Source organism: Eutrema salsugineum, unplaced genomic scaffold (genome assembly GCF_000478725.1).
Source record: "Eutrema salsugineum unplaced genomic scaffold, Eutsalg1_0 scaffold_7, whole genome shotgun sequence".
Classification (NCBI taxonomy): Eukaryota; Viridiplantae; Streptophyta; class Magnoliopsida; order Brassicales; family Brassicaceae; genus Eutrema; species Eutrema salsugineum.
The window spans coordinates 289,154-309,787 of record NW_006256486.1 but is presented as its reverse complement, the minus strand read 5'-3'; the positions used below and the strand labels follow the sequence as shown (position 1 = coordinate 309,787).

At 37.7% G+C, this 20,634-nt stretch overlaps 4 protein-coding genes and 1 non-coding gene across 9 annotated transcripts; 2 read left to right on the top strand and 3 right to left on the bottom strand.

Annotated features, from left to right (window-relative positions):
* Positions 1-425: 425 nt before the first annotated feature.
* LOC18011447 (serine/threonine-protein kinase BRI1-like 1) lies at positions 426-4,781 on the bottom strand. Of its 4 annotated transcripts, none has more exons than XM_024150477.1 (3): positions 4,744-4,763; positions 4,519-4,628; positions 426-4,355 (listed from the first exon to the last, which is right to left on the bottom strand). In XM_024150477.1, exon 3 carries the CDS (start codon positions 4,179-4,181, stop codon positions 672-674), a length of 3,510 nt encoding a protein of 1,169 aa, XP_024006245.1. In that variant the 5' UTR covers positions 4,182-4,355; positions 4,519-4,628; positions 4,744-4,763; the 3' UTR covers positions 426-671. The 4 variants fall into 4 exon arrangements, with proteins under 4 accessions (XP_024006245.1, XP_024006246.1, XP_024006247.1 ...); XM_024150478.1 differs by having other exon boundaries at positions 4,519-4,586; positions 4,744-4,760; XM_024150479.1 differs by lacking the exon at positions 4,519-4,628 and having other exon boundaries at positions 4,744-4,781.
* A 3,370-nt stretch (positions 4,782-8,151) lies between these two features.
* Positions 8,152-12,527, bottom strand: LOC18011446 (chloride channel protein CLC-f). Of its 2 annotated transcripts, none has more exons than XM_024150429.1 (8): positions 11,852-12,527; positions 11,299-11,704; positions 10,649-10,843; positions 9,964-10,418; positions 9,738-9,842; positions 9,026-9,424; positions 8,709-8,941; positions 8,152-8,425 (listed from the first exon to the last, which is right to left on the bottom strand). In XM_024150429.1, exons 1-8 carry the CDS (start codon positions 12,329-12,331, stop codon positions 8,344-8,346), a joined length of 2,355 nt encoding a protein of 784 aa, XP_024006197.1. In that variant the 5' UTR covers positions 12,332-12,527; the 3' UTR covers positions 8,152-8,343. The 2 variants fall into 2 exon arrangements, with proteins under 2 accessions (XP_024006197.1, XP_006392616.1); XM_006392554.2 differs by having other exon boundaries at positions 9,008-9,424; positions 11,852-12,526.
* A 140-nt stretch (positions 12,528-12,667) lies between these two features.
* Positions 12,668-12,749, top strand: TRNAS-UGA. The gene has a single exon. It is a non-coding gene; the product is annotated as a tRNA-Ser (tRNA).
* A 111-nt stretch (positions 12,750-12,860) lies between these two features.
* On the bottom strand, positions 12,861-14,649 carry LOC18011448 (pentatricopeptide repeat-containing protein At1g55630). The gene has a single exon (XM_006392553.2). The coding sequence runs from the start codon at positions 14,383-14,385 to the stop codon at positions 12,937-12,939; it is 1,449 nt and encodes a 482-aa protein (XP_006392615.1). The 5' UTR covers positions 14,386-14,649; the 3' UTR covers positions 12,861-12,936.
* Positions 14,650-18,508: 3,859 nt separating this feature from the next.
* LOC18011454 (high mobility group B protein 10) lies at positions 18,509-20,506 on the top strand. Its single transcript, XM_006392552.2, has 6 exons — positions 18,509-18,693; positions 19,265-19,343; positions 19,452-19,608; positions 19,719-19,766; positions 19,925-20,256; positions 20,366-20,506. The coding sequence occupies exons 1-6, from the start codon at positions 18,509-18,511 to the stop codon at positions 20,504-20,506; spliced, it is 942 nt and encodes a 313-aa protein (XP_006392614.1).
* The last annotated feature ends 128 nt before the right edge of the window (positions 20,507-20,634 follow it).

Genomic DNA, 20,634 nt, shown 5'->3' with positions numbered 1-20,634 from the left:
CATTACACTGGGATTTTAAATTCGACCCATAAATAGCCCGTTTTAGTATTTCATATTCCATGGATCTCGTTATTTCAATCCTGAATCAGAAACCAAACTGATTTCATAAAAACCCAAACTTTATATTATTTTTAATCTAACTTTTGTTGACTTTTCACGTTGTAAACTTGTAGTAATTTGTCTTGTTAAAAAAAAAAGTTCCAAATTATGTGTGTGTTTATTTCATGGTTTGTTAGATTACGTCATACTGTTGAACTTGAATATATTGTTTATTGTATTCTTTCAGGAACAAGGAAAGCATACAAGTATTTGCAGAAGTTAAATGAAGATGGTGGAAGGGAAACTTTTTGCAGCAGATAAAATGATAAATTTCTAACAATCGTTTAACAAATTAAAAATAAAATCTGACTCAAGATGTTTGGAAAGAACGCAAGAAAACATCACATTATTAAATGGAAAGTTATAAAAGTTCAAAATGAAGAACTTCTCTTACCGTGTATTACAAGTTAACCAAATACAAAAACCCTCAAAGCGAGCTTAACAACTACAATAAATCTTCAATGGCTACTTCCACTTCTGCTCAATCTGACCGTCTCGCTCAAGCTTCTTCTGTTATATACAGTGACACAAAAAATTTGAAACAAGTAACAGAGCATACTCAGTCTTCGATATTAAGGCTCCTTATCTCGAGAATCTTCCACCAAAGGAGTTTCCTTAAGCGAAAAGTCATCAAGACTTTCGTCTTCCTCTGTATCAGCCTTAAGCTCTTTGAACATGGCCATCACTTGAATCATTGTTGGCCGCTTAAAGGGTCGATCGTCCAAGCATTGAGACGCGATCTTCAAGTAATGAAACAGCTCAACATCGCCTGATTTCTCGGTTACAAGCTCCGGGTCGAGAATCTCAGCTCCTCTTTTCTCTCTATAGAGCTGTTTCGCCCACCCGACAAGGTTATTGTCTTCTCCAAACTCTCCTGGATCTATCGGTTTCTTACCAGAGAGAAGCTCAAGAAGCACAACTCCGTAGCTGTAAACATCCCCTTTGGCCGTACACCGGAAACTCTGGTAATATTCCGGCGGGACGTATCCTGGAGTACCTGCGAGCGTGCTCACGCTCAGATGCGTGTCTAGAGCGCTAACTAGCCTCGCCATCCCGAAATCCGACACACGTGCTTCCAAGTCTTGGTCTAGAAGAACATTGCTCGACTTCATGTCTCTGTGGATTATGTGAGGAATGCAGCTATGGTGCAGAAACGCTAGACCTCTTGCAGCTCCAATGGCAATCTTCTTCCTCGCGGCCCAATTCAGAAAGATTCCGCCTTTTTTGGATACCTCGTGAAGAACAGTTTCCAAGCTTCCCCATTTCATGTATTCATAGACAAGAAGCCTCTCTTCCCCGATCTTGCAGTATCCCAAAAGCGGAACGAGGTTTCTGTGTTTGATTTTTCCGATTGTTTCCATCTCAGCCATGAACTCTCTGTCGCCTTGCCCCGTGACTCGGATCAACTTCTTGATCGCTACAACAGATCCGTCTCTGAGTTGAGCCTTGTAGACTTCTCCAAACCCACCAGATCCGATCATAGTCTCTGCGCTAAACCCGTTTGTGGCTTCAAGAAGATGCGCGAAAGTAAGCTTTCTCAGTGGTTTCTCGAACGTAGCAACGTTGATGCTAAGCGGTTCAGGAACGCTAGAGAGCTTCCAGCTGCAGCTTCCAGAAGTTGGAAGGCTCTCAATGTATTTCTCCCTCTTCTCTTCCTTCTTCTGAGCTTTCCTCACCCTGTAAAGCGCCATGACCAGCATCACAAGGCACATGAAAGAAAACGCGATTCCAGCGATCACAGCGGTTGCAATGGTTTGCTTCTTGCCGTGGACACGGGAGGTAAGAGGCCGAGGAGCTGAGCCGCAGGGACGCAAGGGAACGCCACAGAGACCAGAGTTGTTTGCATATCTCGAGACAGGGAACGTTGTAAGCTGACCTCCAAATGGGATTGGACCTGTGAGGTTGTTGTTAGAGACATCAAGATCGCTGAGGAAAGAAAGCGATCCAAGCGATCCAGGTAAGTACCCTTGAAGATCGTTGTGAGATAGATCAAGAACACCAATGGCTTTCAATTCTCCAAGACTGTCCGGGATGGTTCCAGTTAAACGGTTATGTCCCAAATTCAAGACCTGGAGATAGCCCATGTTACCGTAACTTGTCGGTATAAAACCGGACACGGAGTTGTAAGAGATGTCAAAGTAGATCATGCTTCCGTTTGCAGTGAAAGTGTACATTGCCAAGCCTGAGTATATACGTGTCGCTGGACACGAATGAACCATTGGAAAACGCTCCAAACGTTCTGCACGAATGTCTTCAAACTCGACTAACCCTCCTGCACCTCTGCAATCTGTTCCTCCTTCGTTCCTCACAAACGCAAACTGTTTACCTGAGACACTCCCTGGCATTACAAGCCCGGCTTGGCTAGCTAGCTCACCAGGGAGGTCTCCTGTTAGATTGTTGCTGTTAAGGTCGAGCCAGATCAGGCTCTTGCAGTTCCCGAGCTGACGTGGGACGTTTCCGGACAAGGAATTGTTCCCAAGCTGCAAGATTGCTAATTTGGAAAGATTTCCGATGCCGCTTGGGATTTTTCCGGTTAAACGATTACTTGAAAGAGAGATCCAAATCATGTTGGTGCATCTTGAGATTGACTCAGGGATTGAACCGGTTAGGAGGTTGTTGTTGAGGATGAGAGTTTCCAAGTTTCCTCCTTTAACACAAACACCTTCTGGGATTCTTCCGGTGAGATTGTTCGCCCACATGACCAAATCCGAGAGATTCGGCAGCGTCCATATCTCCTTTGGGATCGGACCGGTGAGAGCGTTGAAGCTGAAATCGATCGTCTTCAAGCTTTTGCATTTGCTAAGCTCCATAGGAAGTGTTCCTGAGAGGTAATTGTTGGCTATGAGAATCTTTTCAAGAACCGGCGAGTCTTGCAGAGAGCAAAAGGTAGACGGTATATTTCCGGTGAAACCATTTGAGCTTAGATCAAGAACACGGAGGTTTGTAATGTTGGTGAGTGAAATCGGAACAGAGCCTGAGATGTTGTTGTAAGCCACGTATAGATATGTGATTCCGGGGATTTTACTCACGACGGTGGTTAAGAAATCGCCGGAGAGGAAGTTGCTTCCGAGGTTAAGGTTCTGTAATGAGACGCAGGCGGTGAATGGTGGAGGAAGCTCGCCGGAGAGAGCGTTTCCGGAGAGATCGAGAATCTCTAAGGTTTTGCAGAGTGAAGAAAGCTCCGGTGGAATTTCGCCGGTCAGACGGTTGTGTGCGAGAGAGAGCTGCTTCAGATTCTGGAAATTTCCCCAATACTCTCCGCCGGGGATTTTTCCGGCGAGATTGTTCCGAGAGATGTTCAACATCTCGAGGTATTTACAGTTAGATAGAGAAATCGGGAAACCATCGCCGGAGATATTGTTCTGTGATAAACTGATGAAGCTGAGGTTCCCACAGATCCCGAAACCGAGATCGGAAAAATCGCAAGTTAAATTGTTGTGAGTTAAATCGAGATATTTCAGCGACGCCGGAAAATCCGCGATAAAAGTCTCCGGGATTTCCTCCGATAAGATATTGTATGAGAGATCAACAGTCGTCAAACTCTTACACGACGACGGAGCAGAACCCAATTTCCCGGCGAGCTTGTTGTGCGAGAAATTTACCGAAACCAGATTTGAACATGTCGAGAAGACGTAATCCACCATTGAATAATCAGAAATCGAGTTCGAAGACAAATCCAGAATCTGAATATAGCAACTGGAGCCGGAATCAGAAGCAGACGATTCTCCTGAGGAAGAGAAATCATTTCCTTGCAGGTAAAGATTCCGGAGATTGAGCAACGCCGTGAGGTTAACTAGGTTTAGAGTTCCGGTGAGTCCGCCGCTTCGGAGGTCCAATCCGACGATTCGGCCGTCGTCAGAGCAAGAAACGCCTCGCCAAGAGCATAAGCTACGACCCGACCCGTATTTCCAGTTACCCAGAAAGTTGTTAGGATCAGACTTTACAGAGAGTTGCTTGAACGACATCAACAGAGCAGCTTCGTTGAAGTCGCCGTCGCTGATTAGCCTTTTTCCATGAGTGCCCATCACCAGAAAAGTTGCATAAAAACAGAGGATCAACAATAACAGCCATTTTTGCTTCATTGGCCCCACCAAGTGTTCGATTAAATGCCTTAAAGAGATTGATACTCCTCCAAGCTCAGGACTTCTGCCCCTGAATGGAATGTTTCAAAGGAGTAAAGATCTTCTTTCTTCTTGCTCTGGTTCATTTACTGTTCTCAGTTCCTCCAGAGCTTCCAAAGTAGAGATCTTGCAACTCTGAGAAACCAAAGAGAAGGAGAGAAAAACAAACAGAGTAAGCTTTCAGAAAAACAACAAAGATACTATCTTTTTTTTTAATTAAAAAAAAAGATGATTTATATATGAAACCATGTTCAAGAAGAAGACGAAAAGATGCAGAGGAAGAAACAAAGAGTAGAACCTAAGTTTGACAGAGACGACTGTGACGGTGACGGAAGAAGGAGAGAGAGAGAGAGAGAGAGGATTTCGCTGATGAAGAAGACAACAGAGATAGTTTTTTAGATACTGTTTCTGCTCAAGTACGATGTTGCAGAGATGGTCGGATTCAAAACAACCAAAGTTAGATTTTTTTTTTCTTTCCAAAATCAGAGGGTTTAAGATTCCGTAGTGAGAGAGAAATGCTTACATAGAGAGGAAACTTTCTTTTTTGCACGACCATCACCCAGAAAAGAGAAGAATAAAAGTGATTTTTCCAGGAACAAAACTAGATATCTCCCGGAAAACAAAAATTGGAAAGAAAAAGAATTATTAAGTTTCAAAAAAAAAAAAAGAATTATCCTTTCTTATCTTGCGTAAATGGGAGCTGATTGGGTTTTTCTGTTTGGAAAGAAATATCAAAGGTTTAATTGTAAAAGCGAATGATTTCTTTATTAATTATTTATTCTCACACACACACAAAAAACTCTCTCTTTGCGGGAAAATTGCAAAAGCAATAGAGAACAAAAATTTAGTAATAAACAAAATGGCAAAGAAAGAAAGAAAGAATAACAAAAGGAAAAGCAGATAAATGAAGACATAATCCTCCAGAAAAGAAGAGAAAACATAATCATGATACTAAAGATTAATTATCTCTTTATAATCCCTACCTAATTATTAATTTTCTTGCATTGATAAAATGTTCCACAAATTCAAATGTTACATTGGATTAATTATTTTCATTTTAGGGGAAAGAAACAAACTCTAAGAAGTTTGTAAATGTTTTCTTGCTAATAATTTTTTTTGGCCCGTTGGAGATAAATCTTTAAATGGGACTTATAGTCAAACACTTGGATTCGATATCTTTTAGTGTTCCGATTATATTATTATCACTCTTTATCATACTTTTTTTTGGGGTTATATAAATTACCCGGCACGTTTGATAGTAGATATTTAGGTCTCTCGTTACCATATAAATAGTAGTCTGTGGTCTAACCTACACAAGAAAATAAAGTATGATAAATTTGACGATATTCACGATAAAGGCCTACTTTTCCCCTCAGTTCTCGTATGTTTCTACGCATTAATGCAACTTTCTAACCCTACACGGCACGAAGCACTAGCTTATTTGTTAAATTCAAAAATTTTAACAAATATAGTTCTTAATTTGCCTTTGGTCCTCGTTTCCTTTTGTATATTAGTTTTGTGGCCCCGCGTTTTGTCTTCATTTATATAGTTGCCGCTTAACTTTTTGGCAAACCGTCGCATTTTATCTAATTTCTATCCTAGCCCATATGTACAGCTGTATTAGCTATTCGATCGTTATATTAAGTGCTTTACAGAGTACATTTTTTTTATTAATCGAGGTATATTATTAGGAATAAATTAAGTTAAGCAAGTTTATCTATTTAGAATAAGCTGAGCAAGTTTTTTCATGATCTCATTCGAAATAACGCTACGTTTTGAAAATGAAATCATTACTGTACTACATAAATAAAACATCCAATATAACATTCATTCCAAACATCCGTGACATTCACATGTAAAGATTAGGGGACAAAGACAAACAAAATATTCGAAGTATTAACGTATAACATAGTTTATACACATAGAAAATGGGCAAAGTAGAGTATTATTTTAAATTATTTAGCTTGTGTGATATCCGATGTTAATGACGACAAGGTCGGGAAACTTTGAAATAACTACAGTATATGGTGAGGGAAAAGACAGGGAATCAAATTATTATTATTATACGTTATATAATAAAATTAAATAGATAGATTAGAGATAATAAGAGAATTCAAAATCGAAAGAGGTTTTATGAAAAGCCGGAAACGGTTTTGACGCGTGTGGGCCGTAGGGTTGGGCCGGGTACCAATTTTGTCAGTATACTCTACCGCACGAGCGCATATTTTGTGCTCTTTCGACTCCAAAGATTCTCCCACGCCCACTTACGCATACGTATATTTTATTTTTTATATAGGCTCTGATTGGTAATCTGCGGAATGGTAGAATTGTGTTTAAAAACACAATTCGCGTAATAAAAAGATACACACAAAAATCCGCAGATTAGTAATATAGGCTCTGATTGGTAATCTGCAGATTTTTTGTCAATCAACAAAAATCCGCGTAATAAAAAAATACACACAAAAACGCAGACTGCGTTTTTGCTTAACAAAAATACAAAGGAAAAGTCATTCCGCAGAAAAGCGACTTATAAGTCGCTTAATCTATTCTACAAGATTTTTTCCGCAATTCTGCCATTCCGCAAAGTTACCAATCAAAACCATAGTGTATGTAAGGATTAAAAATAAAGAGAATAGGCTTTGAAAGAAAAAAATTCTACAAGTGTTACCTTTTTAGCAAAAAAGAAAAAATCCTCAATTTATGACTTCTTAACGTTTTCAAATAAATTTGTGTGAGCAAATGTTAATTCTGATAACATCTAGTTTCAAAAATATTATATTTGAAACTATTTTCTAATGTGTAGTTACACGTTTTTTTTTTTTTAAAGACAAGTGTAAACATGCTTAATATATGAAACCATCCTTAACCACATTTGTCATTGTTTTAACTTTATTTTGGTATAATGAATGATGGATGATGACGACTTCAAGAAAACGACTACTTTTCTAATGGTGATCGAAATCCAAGTCAATTCAAAATTATTTGTCCAAATTACAATCACTTTTCTACATGTAAGGATTGATTTTCTCCTTTTTTTTATTAGTCCATAGCTTGTAAAAGAAGAAATAGAAAAGACGGAAAAAGACATTTTAATGGTCCAACGTATCATTTTTCAGATTAGGTAAAAGGAAATTGACGAATAGTACATGCATGTCATCTCTTGACATGTTTAAAGCCTTCAAATGTAAAGTGTTCACATATCGTAAATGACTTATCGAAAAATAATCATTTGAAATTAATTGATATTCTAGTTACGCTTTTATATTTAGCTGTTTCAGTTAAAAGATTGGAAGATGGTAGACTATATTGCGCTTTTATTGTGGGTATACAATCAGAATATTGAAACCATTTCTCTTTACTCTTGATTGTTTTGTTTGACATTAAGGGCCGACCTAATAATGAAGAAAAAGCTACGTATATTAGATTTATCATTCTTCACCCACTTACCAATATATGACCAACAAAATTCAATCACACTCCAATCAATTAGTCAACTATTTGTTAGGTTTGTCCCTCTTTTGTTAACAAATCTACTTTAAAAGCTGTTTTAGTGAAAATCATTAAAGGAAGGGTCCAGTTTCAGTCATGACATTATCTTTGTGGATCTTCTGTACATGATTTATTCATCAAGATAAAAACCTTTTAAATTCACAACTTTAATTTAACAGTTGTACATCACATTCATGCAAAAGAAAAGCAATTTAATGAATTTTCGAATATGATCATATTATTAAAGTTATGTAAAGGTGACTAAATACCATCTAAACCTCGATAAACAATTAATTAGAGAAACCACACAAGAAAAATCAACAGAACTCACTCATCTCACTATGATATTGTCGATTCTGAATATCACAAGGTTTGCTAAGAGGTTAGTGATGTTAATTTTGTAAGTAGAGATCACCCAACAATTTATCGTATCTATGTCACTAGAATTCTCTTTGATTATATGATATGAGTGTTACTTTATGAGAACAATATATATATTTCCAAAACTAATAAAGAGGTATTAACATTATTTTACGACCACATTTTCATCCGTTCTAATCAAATGGACCTCAAAAATAAAATTAAAAAAAAAAAAGAAGAAGAAGAAAGCTATACCAAATGGGTACAAACCCAATCAATGCCCATTTGCTGCACCAACCTCCTCGTACTTCTCTTTTCTACGCTCGTTGATCAATCTCCTACGACTCATTTCATCTCTGGCAAAAAATTATAACCACAGCAAAAAAAAAAAAAAAAAAATCAAACCCTTCGATTCGGAATTCAAGATTGTTTCAAACGCAAAAGCTTTTACATGAGAAACATCCAAAAAAGGGTCATATTTCTGAAATGAAAACATTGCATTTACGTTTACAATTAACAGACAAATTTGCAAATTTTGCTTGTGATGATTAAGATTGTGAATATACACCAAAAACGAACACGTAAACAATGGGGTTTTATGGGCATTAAAGGTAAAAGAGAGACTTTTTAATTTAATACCTGAGAAAAGTCCAGATGGAGTCGTAATGAAGAAGGCCAAGCAATTTCCTTTTTTTCCCTTGGTGAATGACTTCACCTCGTTTTACAACAGGTAACTGCTTCACTCCTCTTGCCTCCATTAACTCTTTGGCCACACCAACTGTCGCGTCTGGATAACAAGTAAGCACTCCACGTTCTTGGCCTCGGTATGTTATTTTCCGTGTACACACCGAAGAGACTGGACATGTATTCTCCTGCAAGAGACAAAGAAGTAAATTGAAGAGTTTGTTTTGAGAGTTTGTTTTTGTTTGACTACTTACATCTAAGATTGTAGGTACGTTATTGGACAAGTATCGTCTGATGTCTCCGTGTGTTAGGATTCCGGCTAGAAAATCATCATCGTCTACCACCATAAGGCAGTTCTGGTGGCTGTCTTTAAGGATGTTTCTTGCTTCTCTTAGAGTTGTTCCCAGAGAAACCTTGACATATTTCTTTGACATAACTCGCTGAACCTTTAAGTCTTCCAGAATAGTTTCTTCATCCAACAAGGATTTGTGGTCAGGGTTCTCTATGACGGTAAGCTCAAGGGAGTCAGCAATATCCGTGTGTCTCCAAACACCTTCAGTTTTAGGCGAAAGAGAAGAGTATCCTCTTCCTGTGCTGCGACCCTCAGATGAGTCACTTTCTTTGCCTTGGTTTGCCACAGAGGGAACCCATATTGCCAAACCAACTGCTCCCTGTTAGAAGAAACCGACAGACAGATCAGATCAAGAACGCACATGATGTAGACATGAAGAAAATTATTTCTATCTCTGTACAAAACTAGCTCTCGACCTCTGGTTAAAAATATATTATTATTACTATAGCGAACATGGTAACTGGTACATTTCCTAGTTTTAAAAAGGGTAGAAAAACCCAGAATTTGTTTAGCATATTAATGACAAAATCAGAATACTAGAAAAAGATTTTCATTAATCTCGCCCCTCCAAAACGGTTTTACACCATTTTACATAAGCATCATAAAAAGTGAGAGGGAAAACGAATGTTTACCATGAGAGGAAGCAAAATTCTATAATCTTTTGTTAGTTCGAACAGCAGTAATACTGATGTTAAGGGAACTGAGCACATGGAAGCTAGTGTCGCTGCCATCCCAACCTGCATCACATATAAACATGGCATCTTGATAAGTCAGAATTCGTAACAACTGAATTGGACAATATTATAATAAGAAAAAGCTGCATTGGAGCAAGGGCCTGCAACAAAGGGAATACAATACCAGAGCGTAAGCTTGTGGTTGAGCCACAGCAGCATTACCAGGAATAGCTCTGTTAATAATCTCAGCAGCCGAACCTCCAAACACAGCACCAACAGCAGCACCAATCATCAAACTTGGTGCATATAGACCGCCTACAAGCCCAGAGCCTTTGCACAAAGCTGTAGCCACAACTTTGGCTGCAGCTAACTGAGCTAATAACCAGATTCCTGGAGCTGAAGCACTCTTTCCAGTATGCAGGATTTCCTCAACATTTGTAAACCCCCAGTACAAAATTCCGGGATACTTGAGAGCAATCATCCCAGCTCCTAAACCACCTAATGCAGGGCACACAATAGCCGGAAGACCAAATTTTTCTTTGATGAACTCGAATGACTTGGTAAACCATGTGACGAGGCGAGAAAAAACAACGCTGACAGCCCCACACAGCATGCCTAATATCAGGTACAGAGGTAGCTCTGGAGACAAGTGGAAACATATTTCGGAAAATTAATTAGAAAGTACTAGTTGAAGCAGATAAATCTCGGCTTCGATATTTAAGGATACCAAGATTCTTTATGATATATATATATATATATATATATTACATAATCCATCAGGACACTAAATTATAAGCTACTAAAAAAAAATCATACCACAAGACTAACTGGAAGATTTGCAACTGAGCCTAAAAGTATCATAAACATACCTGCAGCGGACTTCAGGTCGTACGAGGGGACTGTGAAAGCTGACTGAGTACCAAGCAACGCATTTGACACAGTCGATGAGATAACAGAGGCCAATATTATCATTGCAGTGGTAAATGGAGGCGAGTTCTCGGCACGTAGAGGTCTTAAAACAGTCTCAATAGCAAAGAAACAACCCGCCACTGCTGCATTAAAACCTGTAACGGGAAATAACGATCAAGTAAAATCAGATTTTTAACCATAAACAAGCCAAAGTGCAGCGAACTGAGTTCATGCTTGGGAAAAAAAACTAAATGTCAGGCCCTGTTTTGGTGCTCACATCTCTAGTAAGAAACACCATTACTTCACAAATATAACTTCAACCAGAACTATTTTTCATCAACTACTCTCAGCAAAATGCTTTGTCTAGTACTAGAGCCTAAGATCCATAGACACATTTGTAGGCTATACAAATCCTGGGACTAAGAGAGTGAGCGAAAAAACATCACAGGAACCTAGTACAGACATTTGCTGATCAAATTCAGCTGGTTAGAGCTAAATGTTAAGTACTAGAGTGAAGGTGCTACGCTGCTGTTCCATGCATTAACAAACCAATATCAATTTAGAGCAGGCGTAAGCATTTTTAGAAAAGAGGTAGGGTCTTAGATTATACCAGATGCAATCCCAGAAGCCGCCCCAGCTGCAGTGAGAGCTATTCTCCTTTCTCTGTTGTTTTCCATCATGAGGGCGAAACCATTGGCACAGGACTTTCCAATGTCGACGCTAGGTCCCTCGGGACCAAGTGAACATCCTGTACCAAGGGTCACAGCAGCTTGGATGGCCTTAATCACTGGAAATATACCAGCAAGAAAATCGACTCCTTGTCTTTGAGAAGAAGAAGTGGACTGCCTGATTTGGTCTAAGATCTCGAGCAAACCATGCATCATTCCAACTATCACACCTCCAGTGACAGGAATTAAAAGAATACGGTGCCAAGTGTCGGCTAGTCTCTGTAGACGAAGCCAAGCAGCACCCTCGTTCGGAGTACCAGCCCATGCCCACTCGTGAATGACATGAACCTAGACAAAAACACTACTCTATTGAATCAGCAGTCATAAAAGTTTAGCGTAATTCGCATTTATCAGGATTCACTGTTGATGTTCAGTCGAATCGATCTAGATTCAAATAGATCGAGATCTGATGTATGAATGTATGACCATACATACCCCTTTATTGAAGCCGGCGACACAAATTCCAGCGGCAACACCGATAAGACAGCCGATGAGAAGCAGAGCCCACTCAGGTGGAGCACTATCTCCGAGCACGTCGTTGCCATCATCAGAACCGAACTCATCATTCCGGTAATCGCGATCGTCGACGCTATGTAAATTACTGATACCACCGCCATCTTCTACTCCACCAACCACACCGGCCGAAAACGGTGAAGAAGAAGAAGGATGGTGGTGCTCCCTATCAACTCTGCTATTCTCCATCCGTTTGAAGCTTAGACGACGCCCGGAGAGAGAAAATCTCCGATCCAGATGCTTGAACAGATCCCTAACTCCTCCGCTTCCACTCCTGATAGCCGGAGACTGAGATTCAACATCGAGATCATCGTCTCCTGCGCCAATGCTAACTTCATCGCCGTCGGTGGATCGCAACAGATGCCTGTCTTCGTTGTACTCTCCGGCTCCTCCCGATGACATATCTAATTCCTAGCCTCCGTTACCAACAACATATCATCCCTCGCCGTCGCAGTGATAGTTCACGATATCACCAATCTCTTGGTTCGTCTTCGGGATGAAATACACTCTACGCCTCAGAGATTCTTCGCCGGTTTTCTTCAGATTTGATCGGATTTCAGATTCCGAGAATTATTTTTACCGTCTCGTTAACGTAACACGTGGCATACGTCGTAAGAGTACCCTCACTCTGAGCTAGAGGATCCAAGCCAGCATTTGTGGGCTTTTATTGGGCTAAGTTCGTCATTCTGTACGAATATTTAAAGACTATATAAGGCTTTGTTCGTTTGATTCAAACAAGTCGATATGTCCGAGTGGTTAAGGAGACAGACTTGAAATCTGTTGGGCTTCGCCCGCGCAGGTTCGAACCCTGCTGTCGACGATACTTTTATTTTTTTTCGTTAGTTATTTCAATCTATTGAAACAATGGGTGTTAAATTATAGAACACTGTGCTAAACATGTTTGAGAATTGAGAAAGGATACTGAACATGATAAAACGAGAACAGCTATATATTTGTTTAATCCACACCACAAAATTGCCTTTTGAAACAAAACAAAATATAGAGAACTAGGATCTTCTATATTTTTTCAGCTTGGAAATTAGATGAACATAATGCCCTCTCTCCACCATGTCCTTGACTACCTCGTGAGCCTCTAAAAGCTTCCCTGCGTTTCTAAGATTGTTCACCAGCGTACTATACACCACAAAGTTAGGATTACACCCTCTCGACTCCATTTCCTTGAGTAAAGAACTTGCCTCTTTGAATTTCCCGGCCATACAAAACCCGCGGATCATGGAGTTGTACGTGAAAACATTTGGGAGTTGCCCCTTTTCAGTCATCTCTTTGAACATCTCCTCGGCTTTCTCGAGCTCCCCACCTGATATATAACCAGCAATCATAACAGTGTAACAAACAACATCAGGCAAGCATCCAACTTTCACCATCTCGTCCATAAAGTATTTGCAAGCTTCCAACTTCCCGGCTCGGCTAAGCCCGTCTATCAGAGTAGTGTAATGGATCACAGAGGGCTCTACTCCTACTTCCCCCATATGATTTAGAAGGTTAAGAGCTGCGAGAGGCTTATTCCCTGTGGCTAGGTGGTGGAGGAGGATGTTGTATGTGTAGAAATCCGGAGCAAACCCGTCTTTAACCATCTCATCAAGCAACCTGTAAAGCCGATCTGTTTTTCCTAACCTAAAGCTTGCAAACATTACAATGTTGTAAGTCAGAACATCAGGTGAAAACCCGTCTTCTAGCATCTGCTCGTAAACCCAATCAATCAGCTTGTACTGTTTCACACCTAGCAACGAATGCAGAATCGCGTTGTACGAGTGCTTGAAAGGCCTGTAGTTGAAAGCTTTCGACTTTATGAACTGCTCCACGACTTCTCTTGCAAGGCCTGCCTCGCCGCATGTGCAAATCAAGAGATTGAAAGTGCGTGCTGTTGTTGGATAACCGTCTTTGATCATCTCGTCTATTAGCCTGCACATGGCTTTATACTCACCACACTCTGCAAAGATCTTCATAAGTAGATGATAACAATTGGCCGTATGCCTGAAACAATCTTGTCCACCACACCACACAAAAAACTTGTAAGCTAGCTTAGCACACCTTGTCTTGTTATCAAAGCTCAGAGTCTTTAGAATCCCAACAAGAACCTCTCTCACCAAAAGTCCTGAGATTGGAACATTCAACTCATCTAAAGCTGATTTCGTATTGAATCCGGGACAATCTTGCTGTAAAGTACTGAGAACCTGGGAAGCACCGAGCTTAGCACCTTCCAAAAACCTTCTCCTAACAGAGGTTTCCTCAAGACCGGAGCTTTCTTTACGTTCCTCGGCAAACCCACAATCCATCTCCGAAGATTCCCATGTTACCTTCAAAGGCTCTTCGATACCATTATCGGTTTCATCACCAACGATGCTACTACCATCGCAGAAGAATTTCCTCGAGACTGAGAGAAAGTGAGAAGCTTTACGGACAACACTTGTGCCGGAATGGATTACAGAGTTCATATTTAAGCTCAATCCAACATTGACGCCTCTTCATCATCTCTCTGCCACATTAAAGAAATTGACCGGACTCGATAAACCTAAATCCAAAGACGAAAATATCACCAGGGGCCTCGGGTTCCCATCATCGCAAAAACCCATCAAACTATCGAAGATTAAGCAACTTGGTGGGGATCTAGATCTCTGCGAATTCCATCTGAATTTGACGATTGATTACGAGAAGGAAGAGCAGGCCGAGAGGAGACAAAGGAGGTGAGAGTTCAAGGGTAGAATGGTCCACGTCTATTCGAGTCTTTTTTAGGCTATAGGGTACATACAAAACTCGGGAAAACGGCTTATTCAACTACATGTAATGGTACCGATTAGTGTATACATACCTGAACTATTAATAATATGATTATTTATACCTGAACTCAATTTTTTTTGGCCGAAATATACATTGACTTTTTAATCGTTAGTCAACTCCATCAAATTGTTAACGGAGCTGGGTCACTTGCTATGCTGGAATCTCTGTTAGACATATATTTATAAAACGATGATGTTTTGAAATTAAAAAAAAAGTTATTCAAATCTGAGGGGATTTGAACCGTGGTCCTCCACCAACTCAAGCTACGCTACCGATACGCCACTTACAATTATTAATATTAAGCAAAATATTACATATTTTAATACTTACACAGCTATTAGCTATTAGAAAGGAAAAAGATCTAGATTTGACCTAGATTCTCGTGATTTTCGAACCGAGATTCAACCAAAAAAGGAAATAATCTTTAAATTATGTAAACTATTCTTCAAATTAAACAAAATTAGATCATAGAACCCACAAACAAAACCAGCCCAAAGAAAAAATTCCAGGTTTTTCTGATTGAATCTTTCTCCCAATCTGTGTAAATTCCAAATTTTTCTCTTGTTGGATTAAGATGGGTGTTGAAAAATTTGGATTTTTTATCTGGGTTTCAACGATTTCATTTGATTTACATCTGACATGGATTCACACCTCAGGATGATTCAGACCTGATTGTCGCGAGTCACTGGCGAAAGAGAAAGAAAGAGATTTTACTAGAGATTTTTTTTACGCCTAGTACATATATTTGATGGTGCGCTTTAATTTTGAAAACAATATGTGGTGTAGTGGTTACTGGGCATTTTTCTTGGAGCGAGATACAAGAATCGATTCTTGGAATTTTAAACCTTTTTTAAATTTTTTTTAAATTCAAAACGACATCGTTTTATATATATCTGTCTAACGGAGATTCCAGCGTGGCAAATGACTCAGCTCCATTAACAAATTGACGGAATTGACTAACAATTAAAAAGTCAATGTATGTTTCAGCAAAAAAAAATTGAGTTCAGGTATGAATATTCACATTATTAATAGTTCAGGTATGTGTAGGCACAACAAAATTGTACAAGCACTAATCGGTACCATTACATGCAGTTGAGGCATTAATAAGCCGCTTTAACTCTGGGACAAAGAGAGTGAGCGAAAAAGATCCCAGGAACCTAGTATGAACTTTTGTTGATCAACTTCACCCGATTACAGCTAAATGTTAAGTAGCAGTATACTAGAGTGAAGGAGCTTTGCACCAGTTCCGTGCATTGACAAACAAATAATAGATAAATATCAATTTTAGAAGAGGTGTAAACAGTTTTAGAAAAGAGGTTTAGGGTCTAGATTATACCAGCTCCTCTCATTTTAGTCTGATTTTCTTCTTTTAATTAAGGACATTGTAGTCACAAACTTGATATATTTTCAGTGCTTTTTCAAGTGTAAGTGATCTCAAAGCATTGTAAGCATATATGGTTACAAAAATGGAGATAATTGGTCTGATGATTTTACCTTTCTCATTATTGATTGGCTATAGCTACTTGTACTACTTTCTTTGTATTCTCAAATTTGCTCTAATCTTTTTTGTTTTTTCATGTTTGAGCGTTTTGCTGCTGTTATCATGAGGAGAAGAGAGCCAAAGACCACAGCGTTGATATTTGTTAAGCCATGGACTGGTATGCCATATATACCATAATTTGACAATACCATAGCTTATGGTATGGCATACCACAACTTAACAATTTTTGCTTGTGGGAAAATGGTATGTTATATACAGGTTTATAGCATGTTTGGTCACTTTTGCTCATATGGATTGATATACCATGTTCTGTTTTAATGTAGCATTTGTATGCCGTCCAATTTTAGGTGTGTACCGGATCAAAGAGTGAACATCTTTCAAAGCTGGCTGCAAGAAAGGTATACCAGCTCCTCTCATTGTAGTCTTTATTAGTCTTCTTATAGGAACATTGTAGTCATAAACTTGATATATTCTCAGTTGGTGTTTTTGTTATTCAGTACGCTCGGATCGTTCAAAAGCTTATTAGTTATGTTTTCTGTATCATCCTGTAAGCCATTGATGTTCTCCTTGTAGACCTCTGCTCATCTCTTTTGGCAGAGGGATATATGGCTATGAAGCTCCTGTTCATGCTTTTTGATCCTTGCGAGGATCAAGGGAAACTTATATTCTGATGTACTAATTATATATACTAAATCCGAGAAAAGAATGTTTATAAATCTTAATTTCTATCAAATCGAAAGTTAGAAACCATCCAAATCCACTCTAACTCCAGTAAACCGCGATAACGTGGATGACATGTAAAACATCTTACAGCACACTTCCCAAATGAAGTGATTCAGATAAGTTGTGATTGTGGATATAAAACTGTAAGTAATTTGATCATATGGAAGAAGCCATATATGAAGAGGTGTACGTGGGTTTGAATAAAGAATTACTTAAATGGAGTAAGATAAATTAACAAAATGTTCTTCTTAAAAATGATACACTAGCTTTAATAAAAACACTAGCTTTAATAAAAATAAAATGGCTATTTTTTAATGCAAATTATAATCTATTATATAATGAAAGAGGTTTCTCTCCATCTAAGATGTTCACATCAACAAAAAAATTAATACATCTCTATTTATATTTATTATTAGTATATTTAGTATAAGTTTAACCAAATAAAAAAATTAACTGGATTAAAAATTAAAGAAAATTGTAATACTAACTGAACTAAAAATATTTTATTAAAAAACACATGCTTGAGAATTATTTTCATCAAATTGTAATACTAAAATGGATTTAAAGAAGCAAAATATTTAAAATATGCTAAATTTTGGGAAGAAAAAGTGGTAAATAAATTAGAATTTGATATAAACTTCTCACACAATAATTTTAATGTTAAAAGATTTTCAATTAAAACTACAAAATAGTAACATATAACATATAATAGAAAAATAAATTAAAATTAAACATAAGTTAACAAAATTTATAAAAAAATTGAGATGGTGTAAAATAAAAGTAAATTTTAAAACTGTAATTAGAATCACACAATAATAACAGACAAAAGATAAAAGTAAAAGAAATAAAATATTAACAGAAGAGTTTTTGAACAAGAAAATTTATTTAAATAGAAGTTAATAACATAATTATAATTAAAAGAAATATGTTGTTATACATAATCACTAATAAAGAGAAATAAGAAAACACATGCATGTTAATACAATACAAACATAAAAAATATTAAACTAAGAAAAGACAACTAACAAATAAATTATTTTCTAAAAAATAACATATAAAATATAAAAATATGAATATAAAATAAATCCGCGCAAAGCGCGGAGTCAAACTCTAGTTTATAAAATAATTCACTTGGCTTCGGTAAATATTTATCTGATTGACTACATTTAAAATTATTGCCAAAAATCGTTATTCAACATCTTATTTTTAGTTATAAACTTAAATTTATACGCGTATATAGACTATTTAAAAAAAGAAATGAAGTAAATTTATTTGTGTAATCTTTACTTGCATTTTAATTGAATACCCTTTATCAATCAAGAAAAGTAAATTTATAATTGGTGGAGAAAAAAAGAAAAACTCTATATAATACATATTAGCCCCTAATTCCAGATAAGAAGAAAATATTGCATTGCTTTCCCTTAATAAATTCTCACTGGTAGAATATAATCATGTATGAAGTTAATTTTTACCATTGAACTTGAAGGTTATTAGCTAGCAACATCTTTTCATTTCAACCTTTTAACCGCCCGCCAAAAAAGAAAAAAGAATTTTTGATGTCGACCGAAATTTCACAGCATTCGCAATTCCAACTAGTTCCCGCTTATGGCTCTTCCTCTTCAGACAGCAAGAGCATCGACGTTTCCTCTCCCGCTGCTACGTACGAGGATCTTGTCCGGAACTCTGATCTTTTCTGGGACAAGCTCCGGGATTTTCTCGGATATTCTGACAGAACTTTGAAGTAAGTTTTTTAGATCGACGATTCTTCTATATATATATATATATATTTTTTTTTTGTGGATTTTGCGTTTCTATAAGAAATTATTGGTTTACTACAATCGTGGATGGAGAAAAACCTAGTCTGCATTAAAATTTGAATGATTTTCCTGTGTATTTATTAGAGATTTTTGTTCGTAATCCGCCGTGTGGTGGTTGTTTAAAACTCGTATTTTGTTTAGATTGCAAGGGTGATGATAGATTTGGGTGCAGTAGTTAATCAGGGTTTAATTAATGGAATTATATTCGGGAATATGTATGTCTTATTACATTGGATCCATTTAGTTCTTGAACTGTTTAGAATCAGACTGGATTTGGTTTATATTAGAATCTAGTAATGGTAGGCTCTGAAAAGGAGTTCTTAAAATGTGTTGTTGTGGTTATCATGAATATCTTCTTTGGGTGGGTATGTTTGTTTGTGCTTCAGTGGATCTCTATATTTTTTTTTTTTTTTTATTGAAGAAGATTTTATTTCATTTCATGGAGGAAAAAAGAAAACTGTCAATGATTTTGCCTTTTGTACATGATTTGTAAAGGATTCCTATTGTGGGCGGAAACAGACTCGATTTGCATCGGCTTTTCGTCGAGGTCACAAGTCGAGGTGGTATTGAACAGGTATCTGAGTTCATAGTTCCACTGAACATGAAAGTTTTTGAAGTTTTCTTCTTTTTTTTTTTTGTTGTTTACATACAAATTTTTCTTTAAATCCTTTTTGATTCTTAGGTGATCAAGGATCGCAAATGCAAAGAAGTGATTGGAACATTTAATTTTAAGATGACAAATGCAGCATTTGTTTTAAAGAAGTATTATCTGAAAATGCTCTTTGAATTTGAGCATGTGTATTTCTTCCAAGAGCCAATTTCTTCATTCTCGGCGAGAGGTCTGAACAAATACCCAAAAATAATAATGTTTTTTCTTATATGCCTCTTTCTAATTCTCCATGGAGACTCGAGATTAACATAGCCACCGTTCTCCCTTTTTTTTTCTCAGAAGAAGCAGTGAAGCGCCTTGTCGAAAAATCTGCACATCATGACAAAGGTACTAAAATACTTGAAGCTTTCAATGTAGTTCAGCTGCTAATTAAAGTCGCTATTTTTTTTCCATATGTTTCTTGAGTTTCATATTTTGCCTTTATACTTAACCATTTTTATCAAGCTTTGGAGTGTTTGAGATTTTGCATTCTGAAACTGTCACAGACACTGAGGAACTGCAACCTGGCTGCCCGGTGAACGGGATCATCGATGGGAAATTCAAGGACGGGTATTTTGTAACCATGAAGATGGGCTCAGAAGAGCTTAAAGGAGTGCTTTACCACATTCCTGAAACTTGTGTTGAAACTCGAAGACGCAAGAAGAAATCAAAATCATCTCAGATGGATTCTCGTCGACCCAAGTTCCACAGGAGCGGCTATAACTTCTTCTTTTCCGAGCAGTACAAGAGGCTTAAACATGAGTACGCCGGACGAGAGCGGTTTCTCATTAAAGAAATTGGGAACTTGTGGAGCAATCTCTCTGAATCTGATAGAAAGGTAACACAGAAACGTAAATCAAAACTCTCTCTTTTCCATGAGGATTCCAAGTTTCTTTTTATCTTAAATGAGATTAAAATGGATCTGTTTATAATGATTTTTTGAACAGGTTTATCAAGATAAAGGGCTTGAGGATGTGGAGAGGTATCGCACAGAGATGTCCGAATACAAATCTTTCATTGAGTCTTGTGCGGCGGAAAGTGCAGCTGCTACTGATGCAGCTGAAAATGTGGCTGAGCCGGGTCTCTAAGTGATTCTCTGTTGTTGTCTTCTCTGTTTGTAACTTTTGATCTCTCTGTTTTTGTGTTTCTGTTTGAGAACTTTAATTTAATCAATAAGTTGTAGACTTGGCCATAGGTTCTTGGCAACTTTTACATT